This window comes from Diuraphis noxia, unplaced genomic scaffold, assembly GCF_037042655.1.
Source record: "Diuraphis noxia isolate RWA-SAM2 unplaced genomic scaffold, SU_Dnox_SAM2 contig0003, whole genome shotgun sequence".
In the NCBI taxonomy this organism is placed as follows: Eukaryota; Metazoa; Arthropoda; class Insecta; order Hemiptera; family Aphididae; genus Diuraphis; species Diuraphis noxia.
Window position 1 is genome coordinate 70,625,386 of NW_028301713.1, and position 26,369 is coordinate 70,651,754.

General features: G+C 32.4%; 1 protein-coding gene across 2 annotated transcripts; it reads right to left on the reverse strand.

Moving 5' to 3' along the window:
- corn (microtubule-binding protein cornetto) lies at positions 1-26,369 on the reverse strand. Of its 2 annotated transcripts, none has more exons than XM_015512843.2 (10): positions 26,184-26,369; positions 2,380-3,275; positions 2,058-2,262; positions 1,864-1,994; positions 1,641-1,781; positions 1,236-1,517; positions 971-1,145; positions 754-909; positions 368-626; positions 1-295 (listed from the first exon to the last, which is right to left on the reverse strand). In XM_015512843.2, the coding sequence occupies exons 2-10, from the start codon at positions 3,256-3,258 to the stop codon at positions 130-132; spliced, it is 2,394 nt and encodes a 797-aa protein (XP_015368329.2). In that variant the 5' UTR covers positions 3,259-3,275; positions 26,184-26,369; the 3' UTR covers positions 1-129. The 2 variants fall into 2 exon arrangements, with proteins under 2 accessions (XP_015368329.2, XP_015368338.2); XM_015512852.2 differs by lacking the exon at positions 26,184-26,369 and adding an exon at positions 3,349-3,461.

Sequence of the window (26,369 nt, forward strand, 5' to 3'; positions counted from 1 at the left end):
TTTTAAACAAATATAATATAATAATAATATTATATAATAATAGATGGTTAAAATAATATTAATGTAATATTTATACATAGAAAATAAAATAAAAACACACATTTATAGTGTAAAAATTAAAATTAGTCATCACATAATTCCGTTCAAAGCTTTTGGTGAGCTTGAGTTTAGTTCCTGCATAGGCACTATTGGTGGCCGCTTATAACTTGACTCATCATTGTCGTGTATCAATGGGGACTGCGAGGAATACTGCCTGCTTTTTCCATTAACACCATTTGTATATTTGATTTCATGTCTAAAAATAATAAAATTAAAGTTAAGTAACCTGAATTAAGTTTTTCTGAAATGTAAAATGCAATATATTAACCTATCTGGATGCAAAGGTTGTTCTTTGCCATTTGTTTGAACAAGAGTTATGACTTTTAACAACTTGGTGACTGTATTATCCAAATCAATCACTTGGTCTAAGAGATCAGCATCGGGTGCTCGAAAGTCCTCCAAAAATTCAAAGTCAAAGTTTCCAGTACTAGTATTGTTCATACTCAACTCTAATTGTTGTCTGGCAACTATGGCCTCCGATAGATTATTCAAGGATTCACTTTCGGCTGATTGTAAATCACTACAATCTAAAATCAAAGAAAGATGTGCAATAGATAAATCAAACATTATTTTAATACAGACCTGTTAATAATGTAAATACTAAAAATACTTTTATAATAATTTATTTTATAAAATATTAAGTAAAATAAATACCGTCTAAGGAATCAGTTTGTGATAATAAGTCGCCAGTTGATCCATTTCGTTTACAAATAGGAGAATGATAATATGGTCTTTGTAATTCTTTCATAGATTCTGATGTTTGTAGTCGTTTCTTAGGAGAACATGGAGATTCTTGGGTGTTTGCGCTGACTGAAAAATAAGTTTATAAATTAGGTATGAAAAAATAAAGAATATATTATATAATATTTACCTGCCAGGTTTTTATCGGTTTTCCCTTTATGCCAGTTAGTAGGAGCTGATTTAATAGCAGAAACAATGGCAGACATAAGGCTTTTGGAGTCGGACTTATTGGATGTACCATTAATTTGTTCAGAATCACTGCTGCTATCTCCATTTGTGTATGCTTCGTTGAAGTATACTTCATCCTTTGAATAAGAATGATCAAGTAGAAAATAATTATTAAAATGACAAATAGCATACAATACTGATAAATGTAATAAGTGCACTGTACATACTTCGATATCAACTTCTGAAATGGAATAGGATTTGATGAGTCTATCCAACAGAGCATCGAGACGGCTGCCTAATCCAGACAGACCCACAACAGCACTTGACACAGTTGAATCTTGTTGTTGTAATAATTCACGACTTTTGTTTTCCATCACACGCATTTTTGTTTGTAGTGATAAATTCTCTTGCCTCCGTTGTTCAGATATCCTTACTAAATGCGTGCATTGCTCCATAGTTTTGGAAGCCTCTTTTCCCTTTACAGCTAATTGTTCTTTGTAATCTTTGACCTGAAAGTCAGCCATAAGGTATTATAATTAAAAACGATTACATTAAACCAATTAAAATAATAAAATGTTACATTGACATGTTAACATTAGGTATAATACAACAAAATATCAGAAATAACATACTTCTTTTTCTAGTTCTTTGATTGTGTCTGAAAGCATAGCCTTCTCAGCTTGCAAAAAGTCTTGAATTTCTGAGGATTCCATCTCAGAGGCTTGATTTGCTTGTAGAAGTGACTTTTGAGCGGCATAGCTTTTTTCTAAATCCTATAATAGAAGTAAACGCCAAAATTAATATATATTATAATATATATGTATGGTGACCGTTGTAATATTTATTGTAACTCACTCTATGTAAAGAAGTGCAAAGAGTCTTAAGGTGGTTGAGTTCTTTTTGCTGTTCATTGATCACCGATGTTGTGGTAGTCATTTGATTCTCCAATATTTCTAAGATATTTGATGGTGATGGATCCAAGCAATCTGTAAAAATACATAAAAGCTTAACATTTGATTTTTAAATCGTAAGAAATGTAAAAATATTACTATTAATTTGAAAAATGTTGCATAGTCGTTGACTATAAGCATCGATTTGTCTACATGTGTCCAAATCTTCATGATTCAGCCGTTCTTGTAAATTTTTAAGGCACTCTTGTTGTTCATTGAATTTTTTTGTTTTACAGTCTAATTGTTCAGTCTTTTCCTTTAGCTCAGTCTCAAGTGCATTGATCCTTTTCTCCACTAAATCAACCTAGACAGTGACGACCACGTAAAATCAATTAATTAGAAAATTCTTACAGTGAAAGATATAATTAAGAACGAATTTGCACGAGAATAATAATCAGAAATAAAGACAAGAGTAACCAACCTGTACTTCGGCGTCATTAGTTTCAACCCTGTTTTCGACCGGAGGCAATATACTGCCCGATAAAACTTTGGTGATATCTTCGCTGGTCAGGCATGTCTGTGAACACACCTCGTGATATATCTTCGTCCTGGCGACAATCGGTGGCGGCCTACTGCATTTCGGAAGAGTTGGTTTCGCCGGCGACGTGGAACCAGAAATAGTACCGCTACCACCACTTCCAACACCGTTGAGGTGGGCCAGGGCACCCTGTTCGATGTGCTTTCTCCTAAGACTAGCCGCCCGGTTCAAACTGGGTTCCCTTGGCGCCGATGTGGCGACCGTGTTACTAGACGGCGTCACAGAGCTGACAGCGAGATTTTCCTTGGACTTCCTCCTTCGTCTGGGTAACGTGGCGAACTTGTCCAGCGATTTGACCATGTCGTACGTGCTGACTAACTTCTTGACCGTCGACACCTTGGACTGTTTGGCTACCGCATTTAGGTCGGTCTTCTTCGGCGACTCCACCCTGGGAGGGCTGTTCCTGGCCGTCTCGAAGTGGAACGACGACGACATGCTTGCCGGTAGCTTGCACGGCTGCCGGTCGGCGGACCTGCGCCAAGTCGGCGTGGACGGCCTGCTGCAGCTTATGGCGGTCGGGTAACAGGGCAACGAGGACGGGCCACCGGTTTCGGTCGGACTGAACGGGCCCAGCGGGCTCTTGCACGGGTCGTAACAGCCCGACGCCAGACTCGAGTCACATGACACGGCCGGCGTCACGTCCACGCCGCTGTCGCTACCGCAACCTCCTCCCGCTGTTTCCTCGACGTTCAGGTTCAACGGTACTTTGGCGGGTAAATCATCGTCCGCGACGGCGGCGGGGGCAGCGATCTCGCCGTCCATGATTGGAATCGGAAATTCTAAATACGCAAAATATAAAAATAATAATAATGTATTATTAATATTGTTTATAATTATTATGTTTATTATTACAGAGCCATATACGACGCGCCATCGTAAATCACTATTATAGTTAATCTTAATAATATTATTATATTCGAGCGGGGAAGACGCGAACGACCATCATCCCGGACGACGTTTCCGGCACGCGTCGCAGTATTATCCTACTATTGCCTTATAATATTATTACACTATGATGCAGAAAACTCGTTCAGTATACTGTATTACTATGTTCGTGTGTGTGTGTATACGTTTATTGTGTCGAACAGCTGACGAGTATAGGTAGCGATGGCGGAGAGGGGCAATATCACCGCCGCAACCGCCACCCTGTTGAATAGGGGAGTTGCCACGGCAACTCGTCTTCGTGCCCTTGGGCATTGCTCGCGACAACGTGATATTTCACGTTCGTATATAGTCACGCGGTGGCTAGACCATAATATACATGTATAAACAATGTGTTTAGGGTGTACGTGGATGTAAGTATACGTCGTAGGGGTGTACTGATGTGCGGCGTTCCACCATGACTGCGCGACGAGTTTGGCGGGAAATCCGTATACACCCCTCGGGGGAGGGTGGTACAGGCCACTAGCTGTTGATGCTGCTGCTGCAGATCCCCGACGGCGAGTTTTACGCGTATTTTTACTGCGGCGATACAAAATATTGTCGCGAAAAATCTCCGTGTGCCTTGGACATTAATATAATATACATATTATAACACGCGTCCCCCGAGCTACTTTCATCACGCTAGTGTACGTTTTGTATTTTGTACGTCATTTTGTTTTCAATTTCAACGCGTCCCGGAAAACGACGCGGGTCGTCGTATACCGTGTGTCCGCGGAAACAGGGTACACTTTACCACTTATTACCCTGTACATATTTTTCAATTCTGTTTTCAGGACATTAAATTAGACTATTAGATCTTTAATTTCGTTGACTTACAATTTTTTTTACTCGCGGATTTTACGCATGCGCAACACAACTTTACTTTTTTTAAATGGCAACCCCTATTTTGAATATCATTTTCAGATTAATGGATTTTTTTAAAGTAATTTTGATCTAACAACTACTATTCTCAATCCAATATTGACCGAATGAGCGTTTTAAATAAGGGAGGGACTTTCGAACAATTTATCGAGTAACTTATGTTGGTGATTTTTGTAAATTGAATTGTAAATAAAAAATGTGTAGTAGAGTTTAAAATAATAAAATTAAAATTAAAAAATAAATGTTAACAAAATAATTTTTTAAATGTTTTTTTTTTTAATTTTAAATCGCTATCATTCGGTCAATATTGGATTGAGAGTACCTAGTAGTTGTTAGATCAAAATTAATTTAAAAAAATCCATTAATCCGAAAATGATATTCAAAATAGGGGTTGCCATTTAAAAAAAGTAAAGTTGTGTGGCGCATGCGTAAAATACGCGAGTAAAAAAAATTGTAAGTCATCGAAATTAAAGATCCAATAGTCTAATTTAATGTCCCCAAAAACAGAATTGAAAAATATGTACAGGGTAATTAGTGGTAAAGTGTACCCTGTTTCTGCGGACACACGGTATATTATCGAATAAATTTCATCATTATTATACTCTAATGGCATGCCGGCAAGAGGTTGTCTGATGCTGCCGCTGGTCCAGAAACTCGTCCATTATCATTGTTGTTGTTTATTAAATGGCGCAGGTACTCGCGTTTATTCGCGAACGGGCCGATTGTTTTAATCGTCTAAAGGAAAGAGAGAGTTCAACGATTGTTATACAAACTCTATAAAAGGTTTGAAAAACACATCTACCTCTGTTTTACGAGGTCAAATCGGATGCAATGTAAAACCGATTTAAATAAATTAATTGAGTTTTTAAAATAAAATAGTAGTTTTGCTTTACGAGATATATTTTAATATTATTATGCGCGAATTAAATGTCTTTAGTTTTGTACACTAGAAAAAATGATTTTAACAAAAATTTAAAAAATATAAAGGCCGATAACCAGTAAAAATAATATTAATATATATATAATTTTCGAATGCCGTAACGTATACGATATTTGAAAGCTTTTGTCTATAATTTACTGACTATGATCTGAATTTATTTAGAGAAAAGTTATAAAAAAAATGTATTTGACTCAATTCTTAGAGTTGCGTACATAAAACAACAATTTAACTCATGGTTATTTTCACTATCAGCTTAAAAACGAATCAACTTATAAATTAAAATATGAAATGTGTATGGAATGCATCACAAGCATTGCGATTAAAGGAGGTGGATATTTAACTGTTAACATTTTAATAAAATGTAAATCATCTGTAATATTTTACAATAAAATGAGTTAAAAAAAAAAAAAAAAAACAAATACAACTGCAGCGTTTCACTGGAACTTGGCTAAAAATTTCAGAGATTTTGGCAATTAATTCGTCATACAATAACCGAATTCGAAAATAAAATAACGTTATGAAGTAGTTGGTACAGAAACAGGTAGGCCATAGGAAGGTTAGGTCATTAGAATCTACATGCACACAACAGTGTATATAATATACAATAACAATAAAATAAACTTTGGCTCAGAATGTGATTCTGCACGTGGAGAAATGTTATATACAATAGTGAAATGTGAGGCGCCTGTCGTTGCATATATAGTATGATATGTTATATCGGTTAAAACCATATATTATTATTATTATTGTTATTATACATTTATACCGAGGACCGAGGTTTATACCACATATACTTAACCTACACGCTGTATTGGAAACAGCACGAATGCGTTGCGCTTTTGTTTTATGCAATACAAGCCTACACATTTTTTTTTTCAATGCAATATAAAAACGGAGCATCGACGCACGCTACGACACACACGTTTGTCGTACTCGTAGTATTTCATTATTTTTCTGGCTTCTATATATAAATCACATAACGCGACCTATGGGCAATAAAAACTCGATATATCGGTTTCCTTCTGTAGCACATATGATATTATAAAGCAACGGCGTTGGTAAGAGAAACTAGGTGGTATAATTTACTGCGCATAGGTACAGAGTGATTTACAATTTCCAGTATATGACATGGGCCTATATGAGCGGAATTAATTTTGATTTTTTTTTTTTTTTGACGTGAGAAAAGAACGTATCCGCAACCACATGGCCGTTATACTGACGGTGTCACAATATTGATGTTTAAATAGCCGATAAATCGCAAAATCGCTATAGTATATTAATCGCAAACTGTAAATACGCCGCATAATATACTATGATATAATACACAAGCAGCGTGATTTATCACGTCGTGCTCAATACATAGTATAGGTAGGTGCACTGCGTAAAAGTTGAACATCGTTGGCCGTATTGTACTATGTGATTGCTGCACACCCCCAAACTCACCGCGATGACGATAAAAATATAAAGAAACGCGTTGTTTATATATTACTCTATTTTCCGGCATCATCCGAAAACGGGTCTCGACGAAACGCTTGCATGTATACAGCTGGTGTATATAATATACATTTATCATAAATTTACTTACATATTCGCGGCACGGGTCACACGGTATATTATATAAATAAATTTGGCACGTGAATATCCAATCTCTGCCAATACAACGGAATTGATATATTATATTATGTCTCTGCAGCAGGCAGGAGTCGCGTGTCCGATACTAATCTCGACGCTGCGGTGGCGGAGGTGATGGTCCAGATGACCGCGCATGCGTCATTGTTACAATAGTATAATATTATTACGATTGTTTTGTTTCCGGTACAAATTTAAAAAAAAAACGTTTGAGCCAAACCAGAGGACAAAGACGGAGTAATTTTGGTTATTTTCACGCGAAGTAAAAGCCAAAAGTTACCTACATCATATTATATGCATATATATATATAATGGAAGCTAAGTAAATGAATACGAAATAATATAATAGCAAGATGCTTTGGGGGGTACGTGTGCTACATCCGGCTACATCAGAGTTTCTCTCTTATTCTTGAGTCAATAAATTATAATATATTATACACCAGCTAGTGGCAACAACCAGACATTTTACATGGGGGGAAGCCCGGAAGGGGGTCCGACAAAATAAAACATGCTGATATACCTACCTACTACAATAACCCCAACAATAACATTTAAAATATGCTCAAAAATAAACTAAAAATATTGTGTTAACTATTAAATTGGTATACATAAAATAAAAATGCGCACAATATACGATTTATATAAAAATACAACCGTGATAGTTGATAGACGATAAGCATTAGACAAAAATCAAACATTTTCGTTGAACGAATAATAAAAAAAAAACCTAAAATAAATTGACGTACTCGTAATACGGAATTTTAGAAATAATCTAAATGAAATGATATAAATAATTTCGAAATATTGAAATAGGTATGTACCTACTTATCTTTAAAATCTCCAAAATATGCAAAACTATGCAGAAATTTGCAAAATAAAAATAGCATATTTTAAATCTCCAATAAGTGAAATGGATTTCTATCTCACTTGGCTATATTTTGGGCTCACCAGAACATGCAAAATATTACAACCTCCTAACCTTGACTAAAACTTATTATACGAGTTTTGGTAGGAATCGTAAATATGGGTATATAGTGGTATATTGCAATATAAATAATGCACGCCCAAGTGCGACTGCAATACTGTGATATTATATTCTGTATAAACTGCATTATATATGGTTTACACCCTCTTTGAAAAAAATGTAGATCTATAAATTGTAGAGGGCGAGAGGCGAGAATATCTGTCAATGTATGTGGCTCAAACTACAAGGATAATAATATAAAGGCCTACAAGATATCATAGAATCACGTCATTGTACTTATTGGAGTATCGTGCAGGTATCATATCTTCGGTATGATGTGTATTAAACGTCATAAAAACACCTCGTGTACAAACACTAGAAGTGACCACACAAACACACATTGATCATCATCACCACTACTGAACAGACACTATATTACAATTTGTCACGTGATTGTCAGTCGCCGTAAACACTCGGTATCCCCCGCAAACACCGCCCACCAATCGATTGACGTGCATTTATCGAGTTCGCCAATAACGCTAATGAACCGTAAACAAACCGTAAGGAATAATATATAGGTAGGCGATACTACCTACAACACACACACACACACACACTACGTATTTATTTTGCTCCACATAAATAATAGAGAATAAAAGTTTTCTCATCTACACACGTATAGCATTTCATCAACTCGAGCCGTTTGGACGATTGAAGCGACATAATATATAGCGAGATATATAGGTACAGGTACCAATCATTATAAATTATATAATATAGCAAAAACGTACTTAAATGTATTATTAAGTTATTGTGAACAATGGGAACGAACGTTTTGATCAAATTGGCGAGCAAAACAGCCATGTTTGTGAGTTTATAAGGCAGAAAAGAAAACGCACCTGTATAATGCGTATCGATATGCGTCGGATGTATACAGCAGTTAAACGCAGCGGCATTATTGCAGTTACGTGTCGTAACTATACGTATAAACGGAGTAACTAGACCGGAAAAAAAGTAAACTTTCAAAAATCAATAACATACATTATGCGTTTAAAACTGGTATACATATATCCTCTTTCCACTTGCAGTCACGTATTCGAGGGGGCAACGATGGGTGTATCTACCAACCCCCTCTTGAAAGTTACAGGGCTTTGGTATTTTTACGAATTCATGATTGTAGTACATATAAACATAAATTTATCTAATTAGCATTAAATAAAATAAAAAATTAATATTTATGTAGTAATACATTTTTTTTATATAAATATGTAAGCATTGTTATGGATATACTGCTGTGAACTTACAAAAATTATTTGGTTCAAGTAATGTAAGACTTCGTTTCAAAAGAATTGTACAATAAAATAAGTCTAACTCCCCGGTCATTTCTTACTTAATTTTATATATTTCCTAAAAATGCCACCCCCCTTCACCCCGAAATATGCATACATTTTTTTTAACTTGAATATCTGTATGGTTATTGTCCACTAGTTATCAATTACAAAAAAATCAAGATTTTATAAAAGTTGTATTCAAAAAATAGTAATCTGCTCCCCCCCCTTCACTACTGCGGGCCACATCGTCAAAGTACGCGTAAGAATTTTGTCTCTCGTCTGTGTCGTCGTTATAATTAATAAGCTCAATAATAATGTATTATATTTTTTCCATTATTTAAAACATCAGAATAAATCGCACATTCACTTATAACGTTACGAGTTACTATATATAGGTATAGTATATATGGGGGTAATGACCTAATATCCACGAACCAAATCCGCCTACGGTTTTTCATTTGGATTTAGAACGTGTGAGCGATGTATATATATGATGGTCCGTGGGCTATACAACCGTTAATGTACGGAACGTCATCGATGAATGGTTTATGGTCTTAACAGGGTAGACGGTAGACGACAGTTTGGCTGGTGGGCAGTGCATAATATTATTATTTCGCGATGTAGTGCACAGTGCGCATATCTTCCAGTGACTTTCAAAACATTTTTCACCGCCGATAGCAACATTTATTTTAGTCGAAATTTAAAAATGTTGATCAAATAATAACCGATAAACACCATATTATAATACATAAACCTTTACTTTACATAATATTGTATTTAACTCGTATAATAGAAAATAGTAACAATATGAAACAAAATTCATTTTTTTTTAGTTTCATATAAGCATGAATTACTTTTGCTTAATTTTCTGCGCGCAAAACAAACGTGATACATCGGTAGGAACATAATATTATTACACGATTATAGTTTTTTTTTTGTTTTTTGTTTTTTTGTTGGCTGAAAATGAAATGCCAGAAATATTTCATTAAGTTCATGACTCTCCTCGCTTTGACATTCAAAAATTTGACCAATGACTCTCATGGGGGATTAAAGTAGTATGTATATATATATATATATATATTAATATTAGGTGTACATGAAAAAAATATACTAAAACGGAATCGAATAAACTACTTTACATATATAGGTACATACACATGACTGCAATTCATCTGGGACCGTATGTATCGTATCATTTCTTTTGACATATCAAAGTGTATATTATCAACAAAAATGTTAGTACGTGTCCGGAGCAGCCCAGATCATTTCACGGGTATAATATGTAAGTTGATTTTTTTTTTGTTCGTTTGAAAGCGTCTGGAGTTTCCCGATAGCAATCGCGATAAAAAAGAAAAAAACAACGATGCGAGTCATAGTATGATCTACAAAAGCAAGGGAAAAGATGATGGACGCAGTAATTTAAATTAAAACGAACTATATATAGCATCGTTTTCCCTTCAGCGTAGGTATAGTATGTATATACTACAATTTTATGTCACGCCACGATGTTAGGAATCCGACACAAAAAAGTAAATAAATCGGGGATGCTTCCTATACATATACATAATATATTATTATACTACGGTTGTATAGAGCACACGGAGGATGTTGATTGCTAAAGCCCTCAGCGTCTTTTAATGTTATCAATAATTTAAATTTTAATCGTGCATTTTAAAACTACCACCAAGAATTTGTACGGCCGTATAATAATGACTTTTTTTCGACATTAATTAAAAACCAAGACCATTCTATTATAATATACGGTGAATTGCCGCAGAGAATGGAAACCAATAGTGAATCAAAGAAAGGATATGCGATTTGAAATTCGTTCGACCTATTTACTTTTTTTTTTTAATATAGATCCTTTTTTACCAGGTCCACAATATGCTAAATATACCTACATTATATCGGTTAAGTTAATTTCAATTTTTTTTATTGTTAGACGTAAAAAATACGTGACAAATGCGAAACATAAAGAAGAAAAACTATTGAAATGGTTATTTATTTTGCTTTTTTTTTGTCGTTACAAAAATTATTGTAATTTATATCCCCTGCTACAGTAAACAGCTGTGCGTCATGTGTAATGAAAAAAACGCACACACGCCGTCGTTAGCATCAACAATATACACTTTATAATAATATTATATAGTCGATGGAAATGACCGAATTACACAAGAGATATGCAGACGAAGTTTTATTAAAATTACATTGTATACTCGGATACACTGCACCGCAGGGACGTGGTATGTTTAATACATGTTTTTAATTAAAATAAACAAGATTTTTATTCGTTACAACTATGTTTAGCGTATATAGATACTAACAAATACATAATACATGCATGATGTTGTTTGTGTGTACATTTAGGTTTTTGTACAAATGCCTACAAAACACGATTAGAATATCATAAAGATATATCACTATTATTATGCCCGCTATGTCTACCTCTGGAAGTCCGGACATCACCGCCACGACGGTCGTCGGTCACTATAGTTGTCAATATAGACTATATACACCATTATTATTAATTCAAAATCAAAGATTCAATATTTTTTCTGCCTACATAATTACAGAACAACCGCATGTATAATTTAGAGTATAACAGCAGGATAGTAAGCATAATATTATTGTTTCGTCAACTTTAAATTAATTAAATTTTTTTCGTTATTTCATAAAGACTGATTGACGATGGCTATTGTACAACCAGCATTACATACATACTTTATATGTACCTATTGTGCACCTATAGACGTAAGTACTATATTTGCAGTATTTATTACGGGTTGTTTAGAATTTAGAAAAGTCAACAACAGCTTCGCATCGATATGATATAATATATTATATTGGTCGTCTGTAGCTGTACAACATAATAATATTATATACACGGTAGATCAGATTATTAAGTATGTATTATGTATAGTAGTATAGAAACCAGCTGGAACTCTCGGCGTGAGTCTCCTTAAAAGGGGTGGAATAAAAAAAAATCACTTATCTTATAAAATGATCCTGCGCTCTAACTAGTCTGACTGAGAGCATGTCATTAAACTTGTACTAACACACACACACGCCAAATTGAATACATTTCCACAGTCCAGTGTTTCGGCGGCGACTGATCAGACTATACAGAGCGCATATCACATCGACAATGTCGAATGCGGTAATTAATTTTCTATATATATACCTGCACAAACACGGGCAAAGCATTTCAATACAAAACGCGATGCCATAATGTGTGGTTGGTGAACACGTATTGTGACATATATAACACATTGCACCTATAATATGCATACGATGTATTATAATAACAATATGTGTACTCGGTGCGAATGTTATAACGCCTCATCGTGACTAATCTCCACTGCCCACCGCGTGAATGAGGGACATGAGTGTAACGCAGTAATAAACACAATAATGTATCGTATATAAATAATACAATAGGTATATATAGTGTGTAGACAGCTGGAGGTCGCTGGCTGAATATGATAAGATTGCAGCGACGAAAGCCGAGAGAGATGTTTTAACAGTTATCGAGAAAATCATTATTAAACATATAATATTATTATACATCAATATTATAATAATAATTATTATATACGCGTGCACAATCGTATACAGAGTGTATCTCTAGTAGATTTCACGATTTAATCACTATATTATTATATTATTTTTTAAATAGTAGCAATTGTCAATATATTATATATTTGGATAGTCTGATATAATAATACATTGTCACGAAATATTTTATATACCATACTCGGTTCCACTGGAAGTATAAACTTAGTTTCATAATAATATTGTAACCATCATCTATATATTATAACGTTGTATAAATAATAAAATATCAAACCTAACATATTATATACGTATTATGCGGTATTGGTGAGATAACAGCCGACGGTCGGGGCTGTAACTGATAGTAAAATATTTCGATAACGCTACCGGTTGATATTATTATTATTAAATCAACATTTACGAAATATTATTATTATAATCTGCGTATCAAACTGGCCGAAAATTATTAAATGCCCTGAGGTAACTCGAAGTTGCGGCACTGTTTCAATTTACAACTAAATAATAACCTCTACTGGTTTGAGTGTATCTTTTTGTGCGATGGTCGTCATTAAATTTATTTCGACCCCTAGGCGAGTAAGTATAAAATGGCCTCGACGTACGACAGTACGAAAAGTTTTCGAGATAGAAAGATAGACGGGTCCAAAAGGTTGTTTGGCCTATGACGAAGTGGCGCGCGCGGGGAGGAAGAAGCATTGTCGACAAAAACTCGTGACAGTCGTCGTCGTCATCATCATCGTCATCATCATCATCATCATCTCGTCGTCTCGTAATCGTAGTCCCGGGTATGTTTTTTTTTTTTGTCGTAATTTCAAGGACGGTTAACCGATTTTTTAAGGAATCTCTTAGCGTCGGAAAACGCAATATATAATAATGATAATAGTAATAATAATCATATAATACCGTTGCGATAATGTGACACTGTAGTTAGTCAAAGGCTTAACCGGCAAAGTACAACAACATCTAAGCCGTTTTTCTATCCTCGACGTACTGCAGCTGCGTGTAAACACACAACGACTGTTCTACTATTTAATATACACATATATTATATAAAGAGAATAAAAAAAAAATTTCAGAGATTTAGGCAAGATTGTGTGTGCCGTGTGCGTGAGTGAGAGACTGGAAACCCCGGCTACGTTCTACCAGTCACCGACACTCGCGCTCGTATACTAAATTGTAATATCGTTATCTCCTCACGGCGAAAGATTTTTTTCTCATATTATACAGCATCCACGTAGTTGGTTCGGCGTGAGCATATAAAGGGTGTATTCCCGCGATGATTTACTTTTGTCGGAGCGGTTGGCAAGGAATAAGACGTGTTCACATGCATATTATAATCTTCGACATTCCAAATTCTTGCGGGACACGGACACCTTATATATATATTATAATATTATAATATTTTGTTTTCGCTGGATAAACAATAACTATAATCGGCAAAACAAAAGGACGGCGCTTACAAATCACCTCGAAAAACGTGATTATAGTTAAGCGGCGGCGGATGGTATAGACGGACGGTTTACTATCTTCTCTAAACAACAGTGTAACTGGTTTATTAAAGCCAGTTTTCCTTGGGACGGACTTGCTTATGATTAAAATAATATTGTGGCCCGCGAATACGACGACGCCCCGTCTAATAAAGATGCGTATTACAATAACAAACGCCTGCAAGAAAGCACCCATCGACATTTTCCCAAATAAAGCGTTATTTATACGCGTCGTTAAAACGTTACGAATCGCTAGAAATTCAAAAAATATTTTTTCTCAGACAAGATATTTTAATAAATTGATTTTCGAACAGAGTTTAGTGTTGAAGTTTACTGTTGTGTAATACAGGGTTTCTCAATCTCAACCTTCTTGATATCACGGAACATCAAACAATATTAATTTTTTTAAGCGGAACCACTTTGAAAATTATCTTTAAAGCCGCCGGCGATCTCTCTCATTTGCGATTTTAAACTTTAAAGCAACCCTAGGGTTCCGCGGAACACGGGTTAAGAAACACTGGTGTAGTAGACATAATAGCTTAAGACAACCTCAATTTCCGGTGTTCAGCGGCAAAACGTCTCCTTAGTCGTGGCGATCTCAAGTCGTGACTAATTAAAAGGTCGACACAACAGGGCGGAAGCAGTCGTCTGGCAACAACAATTAAGTTTCTGCGGACTTGATTTCCCGACAACGACGATAGTCCGGCAATGCGTAATGTGTCTAGCTACGAAAACCTACACCACCCATTTCCCCAATTAAAATATACCACTAAATGATTTTTAGTTATTATTGTATGGGCAATTCACATATTCCACGACGTTCGAAATACTAAACATTTTATGATATGATTCAAGATAAAAAAAATACATATAAAAACGGATTATTATAATCGTGTTTTATTGAGTCACTTATGTTTCCGAGAAAATATGATAAAAACATAAGAAAACTCTATATATTTTATCATTGATATTTGTTTTTTCGCTGTGCGCAAAGGTCAATGATTTTAATTATAATTAATATGTTACGTATGCCTATATACACTTCCATTGACAATTGGCATAGGGTTTCAAAATCGGCAAATTAAATGTTTGTAATTACTAGTGATGCCAATAATTATGTGTAGATAAAATAATATAGATCATTGGTGGCATGGTACTATGATAAAAATTTCACATTACACTCGTATCATTGCGAGTGATCAACAATACATAACTGTAAAACATAACGTCCTGTATTGTTGAACATAAAGCTTATTAAGGTTGGAAATGTTATACAACTTAAATAGACAACAAAACTAATTTAATTTTAATGATATGAATTTTAAAAACCTTGTTCTGGAAAGAGAAGGCCAATTAATAATAAATGCAATTATAGTTTACAATATTGTATAGAATAATATAATGAATAATGTTTTCTCATAAATTATTATTTCCTTGTAGTCTATAACTACAAAAGGAGTACCTAGATAGATATAAAGCGTTGGTAATTTAAATAAAAACTGTTTATTTTATAATCCATTTTTACGATTTTCACAACTATTTTAACACAGAGAGAGGATACGATGCAAAGAATTCCGTGATGAAAGCTTTAAAATAGAAGTAATTAAGGTTTTAAATTAACTATATAGGTATTTTAGTGATTTAAAAAAAAGGTGGAATTCGTTCAATTTTTAAGTATAGGTACCTATACTATTTATTGAAAAACTGTCTTTATTAGCAGTCATTTAAAAATTAAAACAATCGAACCAGGATTTAATGTGAATAATACATAAAGTAAATAAGAAAAGCAACATTTTATTTAAATACTATATATTGGTATAAGTACATTCAAATAAATAAGTTGTGGGCATTAAATTAAACGGACTAATTAATAATAATAATCAATTAATCCGTTTTTAAATTAATTATTAATAATTAGAAAATTATTATTGATTCAATAAACTTTTTGTATGAGGGGGAGTGGTTTATATATTGTATTTATATTATATTTTGCCAGACTGTTCTATATTATATACATTTTACAAAAGTACAAGACTTAGTATTGCAAGCATTCAAAAAAACTGATCTATCTTTCTAGAAAAACATGCGTTTCCAGGTCACAGATAGATGTATCCATAGAATAATGTGATTTATTTTGTTTACCCTTTTTTTTTTTTAATATCAGATATTTGTTTTACATTCACAATATATATATATATATATATATATATATCAGGTTTTGCCAAGACAATTTCTACTTCTAAAATCTATTTCCTTCATCAAAAATTGTTAAAACGAGGGCAATTCTTTAACTGAACAATTTAGAACGACACCATCTCAAAGCAAATCAACAATCATCATCAACTATCACGAAAACACGTACTCGATATTGATGTATATTCAACAAGTTAAATCGTAGTCCTCTGGTCCATGATTCCGTTACGTTCTGTTGGATTTCGTCTGTCGTTTTACAGTTTGACACGCAGGGTAGGGATGAAAATTATGTTTTGGAATACTTCCAAATATCACGATGGGGTAGGGGGGAGGGGAAGACTAAACTTGATGAGCTGTTACTTCCGCGACAGTGGACTAATTACTGTCGTGATCGTGTTTTTAGTTGGATCGATATTATAACGACAAAAGTGCGTTCATATTTTTTTCTCTCTATCCAATTATACGACACAAAGTTTAAAATTACCTCTGAAATTACCTCTGAAATTACCTCTGAAATTACACTGTTGATTAATAAAATACGAGATAAAATATTAACAATGCTTCTGATTTACGTAGATACGCTTACTTTCTAAATAAATTTAATACATGCTGTATACGCAGCTATTTGAGTATCTTGTGGAAATTCGAACTTGAGCACTTCTTATTTTTTTTTTATAGGATTTACCTTTGCATCACACCACAATGCTCTCACTAAAATATATTTAATGGTACAATACATATTATTACATTATTTATACGAGATAACAACAAACTAAGCTGTATGGTATAATACACAAATATTATTTAGATAACTATTAAAGCTTGTTTTCAAAGATAAGTAGATATTATAGGTACCTAGAGTGAGTTACTATATAAATACTGTAGTGTTAAAACCGTTGTTCACTTAAGTTCTTAATAAAACAAGAAATAATGTTAGGCACAATGGTTAAAAAAAATTCAATATTATATCAAAATTTTCAAAAATAATTATACATTTTTTAATACATAATATTTGCAACATAATCGTTAATATTGCAAAATTGGCGTTTTATTTAAATATTAAACAAAACGCCAAATTAATTAGAGTACTAGCGAAAATAAGTGTCTCGATGAGTGTACAATGCAACTATTCTTGCATACCAGCGCCGATTGATGATACGTATATAATTATACTTGTAATGAGCTATCAACCTAAACGATGTACAATTATAGCCGATGGAATTATAGCAAATGGAGCATATCATTTTATTTATTGTTACCTGCGGCCCAATAGCACATTTTAAAAATAAAACATGTATCTCATTAATATACAATTTCTGTGCATTATCATATTATATTAATCCTATTTATTAAAACTTAAATTGTAAAAACGCACTGTAAAGGTATGTAAATGTAAAAACTGTTCTGCAATAAAAATAAATGTATACAGTTCAACGACAATTCATTTGTATTATTATTTTATGAATTAATTCAATAATTTATGATAAATAACGTAGATATAAATCAAAAACATTTGTTTAGTACAAAATTGTTACAAAAAATAGGTATCTATACACATAATATTACACAATGGTATAATGCGTTATGAGTTTTTAGTATTTTAAATTAAATAAAAGAAGTAAATAATGCAACACAAGGTTTTCTGAAAAAAACAGAAAGGTAGTATGAAGTAGTGAAGCACAGCGGAAGGAAATAAAGTAAAATGAAAAACCAACTTATAGTTTTTTTTTTCACTACATTAAATTTGTTTAAATGAATTACAAATGTACAAATTTTAGCTATTAATTTATATATTTATAAATATATTATGTGTTTATGAAATGCATATATTTATGTAAAATATTTGACTTTAACATGATTTTTATGATCTATAAATGATAGCAACAAAAATTAATTAACAATGAATACAATAAGAATATGTGATTAGTGAATATATATTAATAAATAACTAAACCCATATAGTAGTGACAATTGCAAAATTTTAAAAAGCGAAATATAAAACTCAATACCTTATACATGATATTGTTGATCTATGAAACAAATTATATAATTTATTTAATATAAGATTTTACATTACTAGATACATAATGATATGATAGATAAATTATCAAACAAACCTTAAAACGTTTAAACAACATTAGTGTTATTAATTATAATATTTTAACAAGTTTAAATGAAATACGACTTCAAAAACTATTATTAATCTTGTTAGATCTAATTTTTATCTAAGTTATAATAGTTATAATATTACATAATGTATTAGCCATAAAATTACCAATGTATTATCACGAAGTAAGTTTAATATTATATCGTATAACGCAAACAACTCTGCAAAGTATGAACAGTGATAAGAATCGTGCGGCATTTAAATCTCTGGCAAATTTATATCTCCTTACTTGATATTTTAAATTAGCTCTAATATAATTGTTAGGTACATTATGTATTTATTAATAAAAACATTATATTGGGAACGATTATCTTTAATAATATCATACCTAATATTATAATAATAGTATATAGGTATATAAACTTATTATACTTTTAGCTACACTTTTAATAAATAAAACATTTAATGTTTAATAATTTTAATAGGATTTATTAGATAATTTTGTATTTAAATAATCTATGTTTTCAATAAAATATTATAAGATTTCTATAATTGCGTGCTATGTATAACATACTATAGGTATCCAACCACATGGTATTAATCCTTACAAACACAGTAAAAGTTTCGAGTAGAGTTGATGAACAGCGGTTATACTTTATACTTATATCATCTAGGTTACAAATGTAATATTATGAAAAAGTAACCGTCAGACATTTGACGCCCAAACTTGAATGCCACGAACATTAGGGTCATCTCTATTTGAAGTTTTCAAGAAAATGTCATGAAAAGGGCACTATGGTTGGTAATAAATCATATTACCTTAGTACTTACCTACTTTATACTATATTCAAAATATAATCAACCAGAAATTTTCTTCATTTGAGATTCGAATAGTTCATTTAAAATATTTATATACATCGCTAGCTACTGAATATGTGGATGATGTATGTATTCAAAGGAAACAACTACGAACATTATAAAAATCAAAATCATAGACTTCCCTCTGACAACGTTTGTAAGTCAGGAGGTACAGATAAATTATCTGTTAAGTTCCTTGTCCCTTAGATAACTATTTATATAATTATTATTTATAATATAGATTATTTTGTTTTATGATATAGAATCTAATTCTATATGATAAAAAAATTCACGTGAGTAACATTCTGCAGCACATGTCAACACAAAAACTAGACAAATACTATATTATACCAAATATCTTAAGTACCTTTACTTAAATAGGTTAAGTTTATATAGAATACGATTTGAATAGCGAAAAGTATCTTGATAAAACCTTAAATTATCCATAAAAAAATATAAATGTACCAATGTATCTATATACCTATATAAAAGTATACTTAGATAATTTGACTTAACTAAGGGCACTAAAATCTCAATTATAAAAGTACCTATAATCGTGTTACATAATACATACAAATTTTTATTTTTATCTGTAACGGATATATAATATAATATATATATTTTTTCTAAAACTGTATTATATATTATTACTATTCATATTTATATTTTATTCAATTCATAAGTACCTACCTACATGAAATTAAAAACAAATAAATGTAAAAATCTTACTTTAATGACAGAAATAAATGTAGGCATTTTTAGTATCGTTTCTGTAACGAGTAGTTTATTTTGAAATGGGTTTTCAATTATCCACATTTCAAATAATCTTATAATCTCTGTTCATTACGTCTAGTGTCCACAACCCTTTTTTTATAAACTGTTATAAGTTTTTCTGATAAACGTTGAGATTATAAGTTTGAGGGAACGTTAATATAAAAACACACTTAAAATCAATCAATTTTTCTAATGTACGAATAGACATATAATCGGGCATATAATAATGATATTAATTTTAAAACTACAAATATTATTGTGAAAAACATGAAGTGCTCATCGCTCATGTATATGTTTAAAATATGTTCATTTCATGGTAGGTCAAGGTCATTAATCATTAACAATTATGATTAAGATATTATTAAGCATAGTGTGCAACATTTGTTAAATTAAGTAAAAACAGAAATGAAATAAAATTTGTAAATTTAAAAAAATCGAATGAAATTAATATTTAAAATTAATAATAAAATAAATATATAGGTTTACTGAAAGTTAATAGGTACTAAATTATTAACAATTTTAAACATAGGTGGTTCAATGTTGCAATCAACATGTTATCAAAAATAATATATTAGATTTTGATAATTTAGATTCAAAGTTTCTCGGTCTGACAGGTCGAATCATTATAATTTATAATATCCATATTCCATATAGGTAATAATATATTTATTTTATTACTCTATATCTACAATATGTGCCTACCAAAAAGTAAATAAATGAATTAAATTAATGTTGTACGGGGAAACTGTTCGGAACCGGTTCAGGGGTTGGCATCACTGGACCGTATTTCCTGTGCTGCTGACGCCCGCAGATCAACGGCGAATAATAATAAATAATAATAATGAAAAAATATAAATTGCTATTCACCGTCGACATCAGAATAACAGACAAGGGGATACCCCTTGCGACGTTGCATTTAGTGCACGCACACATTCACACACACACACACACACATCAGACATTATTACAACCAAAAATAAAAGCAGAGAACGTATGAACACTATAAACGTGAAAAACTAATCCGCATCGTTATCTAGCTGCAATTCGTGTACGATCTTGTTTTCGATCAATGTAGTGACCATTTTTTAGTTATTGAACACTGAATTGTATTGTACTTTGCATTTTATTCTGAAATTCGGACAAGTTGTTTGACATTAAACCTTCAATGAAAAATCAATTCTGTGAGCACATTTAATAAATGTCAGCCGAACACATTTCACGAAAAGATGGGAAAGCGTAAATGGTATGTACATATACGACGCATTTACACAAAATAGGTTTGTGATAAATTCAAATTTCGGCAGGGAATATGTTTAAAAATAATAATCATTTTATGAACTTTTAAAACTTGTTATTGAACTTTGGCCTAACTGCTGCCGAGACTGGAGTTTAAAAATAAAAAATAATTACCAGTGTTGTTGTTTTATACTTAAAGTGTCTAAAAACAAATGTGTCATTTTAACACGTTGATTTAAAAATAAAGTTTAAATATTTTAAATAGGTACGATTGCATACAAAATATTAATGAATATATAAAATAATGTAAGCTTATCAAAAATTTATCAGGTAATTTCGGTGTACGGTCCTATAGAAAAACCTGTCTACACATAGAAAACATAAGTACATGAAAAACTGGTGCCAAACACGTAGCACGAAGAGGAAACAGTCAATTATTCTGACCGTCCTTGGGGCTTTATGGATAATTAACCACTGTGTGTGCGCGCCTGTAAACCTATCAGGCAATCATAAAGTAAAATATTAATTAATAACAATACATTATAAATTAGGAAATGTCGACTTGAATGACGACAGGAGAAAAACACTGGTCGTATGGGAAACACGTGGACAATTACGAAATAATAAACCCAGAATGAGTGATAATCAAACTACATAATTTTTTAATGTCTCTTTTAATAGCTTATTTAATTATTTATTATGATTTACAACCTAAAGTGGTATTACTGAAGACATTTTGTCAGATGTTATTTGGAAAATGTTTATAAAATATATAAATATAAGAATCATGAACAGTAAACAATTTAAAAAAAATAGGTTTTTAGCGGGGTTTTTAGTGTCAACAACTAAGTAAAATAAAAAAGGTAGGATTTACTATTATTTACTTACTTATTATTATTTGAACACACCTATAAAGGCGCATCGTATGGCAAGAAACAATCGCACTAATCACAATTTTGAAAAACATCGAAATATTTTGGACACAAAAAGATATTAAAACGGTTTAAACTTTAAAATGATTATTGAACGTTGCCTGGAGAGTCCAATTGTTGTTTAATAGCACGAAATACACCTTTTTTCGTTTATGACATTTTATGTAGGACTCTATAGGTACAGTTTTACATGTTTTTTGTAATTCATTTTATAATACGTTACGATTGCATAATGAACAAAAAAGATAATAGATATTCGATTTGGATACAACGATTATAAGAAGGGGGAAAAGCGCAATTGCATAACTTTATACTTGGTAGGTCATTGCTGGTAGGGAAATTCGAAAACGGCATAATTGGCAATATCCGCTGTGAAAAGAGTGAATCAGGTTTTTAATATATTTATAAATTGCTATTTCGTTTGTACAAAAACAAATTATTAACATTTGGTTACAGTTGACATGATAATTATAAGTTATAAATTGCAAAAAAACTAGATATTAATAAATCATAGGCACTCGTTGTCATGAACTAATTTTTCGATGATTAAATATTATAACTACCTAATATATAGTTCATAATACACGATACTTAAACATTCTACGTTGAGTAATATTTAATAATTTATAATAATGACAAAATTATATTAAATTGGTAACTTCAATCATTCAATATTTCCTACGAGATGAATTTATTATACTGGTATGATTGTTTACGTTTTAAACGACACAGTGAATCACCATTTAGTATTTAGGTGATGACTCGGGTGATGATTTATATTATACCGTTTATTATTATTTATAATATGTTACTATACGTCAATTATAAATTAGATAGGTCGAGTAACCTTAACAATCGTTTAACAGACATGTTTAATACTTATTGAACGTATTTAAATATTTTCACACAATAAATGACAATTTAAAAGTGATATTGTTTGAATAAAAACCCTTTTAAGTTCTAATGGTCAATAATAGTTAATTCGAGAATTAAGTACTCAATTAGTTATTATCTGAATGAAACGAGTTTTCCTTTATATATAATATAATGGTTAGGTTAGGTAAAATTATAAAAAATTTTAAACAATTATGTTTAAATAATGACAGAGTAATTTGGTGTAATATTGATAATATTGGTAATTACTTATATCAAAAAATGACAAAAGTAGTCTGTCCTTGGCCTATACTAACATGTGAGTTTTTAGCCCCACAGACCGTCCTTCTATTATTATACATATATTATAAGTTATACTCATAACGTTTAAACAATTTTAAACCAGACAGTTCTCACAATTCTATTCCATACAATAACATATTATATTTAATCATTTGAAAGACCTTCGAAATTTGGTAGGTAACAAACTCATATTGTATATAAGCAAAGGAAACGAGAACAGAATATAACTATTAATAATGTAAATACTACCTATCTCTGAAAAAAAAGAAAAAACTAAATTCCTTGTATGCTTGAATGCCCTAAATAAATGGCATTTATTATTTTGATTGCAATTATGTTACATAATTACTTATATATATTTATATAAGTTGTATATTTTTCAATTAGGTAATAAAAAAACAAAAACAAAATAGGTATAGGTATATTGTATACGGCTTAATGCATTTTAATAATATGCTTGTGCTATAAACACAAATGTGAAAAACTTGCTTTCCTTAACTAATTTTTTTTAACATAGGTACATAAATAAATAATATAGGAAAACAAAACGATTTCAAATTTTGAAAGTATTATTATATCCGATAAAAAAAGGTAAATAAAATAGTACGTAAAGGGATTAAATAAATATGAAGGCACAATAAATAATACCCCTCATAATACCAAGTAGTAAGTGCCTACCATGAGTAGTGCTACTGAGGTTTTTCAAATTACGATTTAATTAATTTCAAATAGGTAATATTTTGTTTTCAAATATTTTGAAAATATCATTCTATATAAGTTGTAGGTAGGAGCATAATTAATGATACCTAAATACCTAATAAACCTTATAATAGAAAGATAAATTTTAGTTTATTAGTTGAACGCTTGAAATAGGAAATATTCACATGGATAAAATTACTAATTATTTTTTATTTTAAACGGGTTTAAGTTTAATTCAATTTTACTGAAAAGAATTTATTTCCAGATTGATTTCTATATTGAATTTTATTAATAATTTGCTTAATTTGTTTTCCTTGAATTAATCAAGCGATAGGTATGATATCTCAGAATCTTATCAATAAACAAATTAGTATTTCCTGTTATTTTAAATATTAATACATAATTACCATTAGGTACCTACATCAAGCGTAGAACCACACTGTGAAGATTTATTAAATATGTATAATAATTAATAATTTTATTATCCTATTTGAATCCGTTAATTGTTACGTATACCATAATATTATTATAAGCTTCATAAGTTTTCAGAATTAAACACAGTACCAATACAAAATGTTTGGACGGAAAACGATAAAATATACTAATTTAGATTAATTATTAGAGTTCCTGCCTGTGTGGGTTTTTATATTGGGAACTGGTGTCCGGAATAGAAACAGAAGACTGCCCCACCGACAGAGGTCATTGGCTACACACGACGGACGGCGGGCGTGTGTAAATATTTATTACGCGTATTCTCGGCACCCATCGGGTCTGGACGTACCGACAATGATATTATAATAGTCTTCAGATGGAAAAATCGTATTTCGTTCGAATCGATCGTCGTTCCGAGCATCTACGCACAAATCGCACAACAACAGCTGATGGACGAGATTAATATAAAATCGTATTCTCTTAAAACACGAACAATCGTATGCTATTATGGCACATTTTGCGTGGACCGTTCGTAGTGGCGTGGCAGTTGTTGTAATAGCGATCGGCACCGACGGCGGCCAGTTGGACCGTAAAATGCGTTTTCGATTTATTTGGGGAATATTATTATTATACGAACGTAGGATTCCGTCGGTAGGTAGCAGACAATAAAAAAAAAAAAACCTAACCGTTTGCGACCGCATTGTTATTTTACACTACAGCGGCCGTGCGACGCGTATCGGACGCACGTTGCACGCGGTTATCGTGTAATACTATAATAGTTACGAACACCCCTCTCCCACCCCTCCCCCATAGTTGTACAACATCCCCTGCGATACCAATGGTACGCACACCCCGCACAATTCCTACTCGGTAGAATGAAAAATGCCATTTGATAAGGGTCGCCGAATGCGCGTAAAACACGTCAGCGAGATGTTTTCCCGAGATTGTCTCGGCGGTGGTGGTATGGGGGTTGGTAAACGTGGTGTCCGATGATGATAATAGTAATAACAATAACAAAAAATATTACATTATACATACAACAACAACAATATTATCAGATTGTTGTAGTTGTTGTTGTTGCGACCAACACGCGGCCGGTAGAAGATTCTGGGAACAGGTTTCTGCGCGGATCGGTCTGCAGCCAGCATGCCGACCGTAATATTGTGCAACATGTGCGCCCGAACGGAAATAATAAAGACCGTCGTGTTTTCCCCAAAGCGACATCATCATCGTATCGTCAGAAGATAATATTATAATGAATAACAATATTGACAATAAATCGGTGATGTCGGTTAGTAAGTTATCACCCGATAATCACCGGATAATCATTAATTGACCGACGGCAAGGAGAGAAAGTCGAACACTAGAACGCCGCGTCGGACACGCCGGTTTTTCCTATTATTATACTCTTCTGTTGTATTGTTACCCACCGAACGGTAACGCTTTTTCCCTCCGTTTTCTACCAAACCGGTCCGGCTGCGGACGTACGTCTGCCGAGACCAATCAACCGTTATTTTCACACCGAACGCGTTAGATTTTCTACGATGAGTACTGACCTTTGATCCAACGGCGACTGAGTTTTCGTGCCGAGTCCACGTGAGTCGCAAGTAACTAATTGATGCGCGAAAATGCGAGGCGCGCGCGCGCGCGCGTCGAACACAAACCGGCGGCAACGGCACTTAATCCAATAACGTCACGTTCGGTACACTGCCGACGCGATGGTTACGCACAGACTGCGTCGG

What these genes read in the sequence shown, in the direction of transcription:
- corn (XM_015512843.2), bottom strand. Translation starts at nt 3,258, where the DNA reads ATGGACGGCGAGATCGCTGCCCCCGCCGCCGTCGCGGACGATGATTTA. An exon ending in CTAATGACGCCGAAGTACAG is followed by an intron (nt 2,263 to 2,379) that starts GTTGGTTACTCT and finishes GTCACTGTCTAG; the next exon opens with GTTGATTTAGTGGAGAAAAG. An exon ending in AACCGATAAAAACCTGGCAG is followed by an intron (nt 910 to 970) that starts GTAAATATTATA and finishes CTTATTTTTCAG; the next exon opens with TCAGCGCAAACACCCAAGAA.